Genomic DNA, 517 nt, shown 5'->3' with positions numbered 1-517 from the left:
GCAGGGTGCTGCCCCGCGCCACCGCAGCCCCCTACAAGGTAGGGCCCCACTACCTTGTACCCCCCGATGCGGTGGTCGGGCTTGAACTCCTTGCCGTTCTTCAGCCAGCGCAGCGTGGGGTTGGGCGTCCCGCTCGATGGACACTTGAATTTCACCGTTTTGGCGGCGGGGACGGCGTGGAGCTTCTTCTCCATCTTCTCGGGATAGGTCCAGTAGGGAGCAATGGCCTCTGGGGAGCGGAGTGCGGGGGCTCAGCGTGGTCGGTGCGGGCACCCATCCAAACCCACCCAAACCCACTGGGGCTTCAGCCACAGGGAGCTCCAGCGTTTTGCTCCTGGTTTAACCCCGAGGATGCCCAGGGCAAGGCTGAGCCGGGAAGCCGGAGAGGTGTAGGCAACTGAGCCGGGCTCTGGCAGGGAGGGGAGCTCCTGGACATGGGGTGTTATCCCCTGCGGGGCCCGTTCTTTGGGAGGGGAACTCCTGGCTGCAGCAGCAGTTACCCCAGCGTAGCCGTGCT

At 65.4% G+C, this 517-nt stretch overlaps 1 protein-coding gene across 1 annotated transcript in view; it reads right to left on the bottom strand.

Annotated features, from left to right (window-relative positions):
• Positions 1-517, bottom strand: part of FGFR1 (fibroblast growth factor receptor 1) — a 10833-nt gene that overhangs the window by 9756 nt on the left and 560 nt on the right. The window contains exon 2 of the mRNA XM_035888694.1: positions 54-229. Within this exon, the coding sequence (XP_035744587.1) occupies positions 54-229 (176 nt within the window). The remainder of the gene's footprint in view (positions 1-53; positions 230-517) is intronic.

This window comes from Egretta garzetta, unplaced genomic scaffold (assembly GCF_000687185.1).
Source record: "Egretta garzetta isolate BGI_Z169 unplaced genomic scaffold, ASM68718v1 scaffold481, whole genome shotgun sequence".
Classification (NCBI taxonomy): Eukaryota; Metazoa; Chordata; class Aves; order Pelecaniformes; family Ardeidae; genus Egretta; species Egretta garzetta.
This window is presented reverse-complemented; position numbering and strand designations above follow the sequence as displayed.